Below are 471 nucleotides of genomic sequence, written 5' to 3' on the forward strand. Positions count from 1 at the left end.
TCCGGAAGCCCCCCACGTGCTTGCGCACCAGCTCCGAGGCCACGTTGGTCAGCTGCAGGACGCTGTCGTCCATCTTCTTGCTGAAGGCCTTGAAGGCATCCACGCGGTCCTCCACGTCCTGCAGGTCCTGGTGCTCCGTGGGGATCTGGATGGTGAGGAGGAAGCTGGCGCCCACCATCTCATCCTTCTCCGCCCGGCGTTTGCCCAGCTTCCACTGCTTCTCGTCACGGCAGCAGAGGAAGTGCTGGAAGCCCTCGTACTGGGAGAGGACGGGGTGGCTGGTCATATGGTCCATCCAGAGGATCAGCCGCCGCTTGCGCTTCTCGATGAAGTCCTCCTCGAAGCGCCCGGTGGCCTGCTTCTCGGGCAGGTGGGGCACCGAGATGACGGTGAACTTGTGCAGGAGGCGGTTGTAGAGCCAGTCAAAGTGCTTGTACCGCCGGTAGACGGGCGAGGTGTGGTGGCTCGGGG

At 63.9% G+C, this 471-nt stretch overlaps 1 protein-coding gene across 1 annotated transcript in view; it reads right to left on the reverse strand.

Annotated features, from left to right (window-relative positions):
* SNX33 (sorting nexin 33) overlaps window positions 1–471 on the reverse strand; it is a gene marked incomplete at its 3' end in the record, with an annotated part of 1672 nt that overhangs the window by 288 nt on the left and 913 nt on the right. The window contains exon 2 of the mRNA XM_010292717.1: window positions 1–464. Within this exon, the coding sequence (XP_010291019.1) occupies window positions 1–464 (464 nt within the window). The remainder of the gene's footprint in view (window positions 465–471) is intronic.

The sequence above is a fragment of the Phaethon lepturus genome, unplaced genomic scaffold (genome assembly GCF_000687285.1).
Source record: "Phaethon lepturus isolate BGI_N335 unplaced genomic scaffold, ASM68728v1 scaffold24528, whole genome shotgun sequence".
In the NCBI taxonomy this organism is placed as follows: domain Eukaryota; kingdom Metazoa; phylum Chordata; class Aves; order Phaethontiformes; family Phaethontidae; genus Phaethon; species Phaethon lepturus.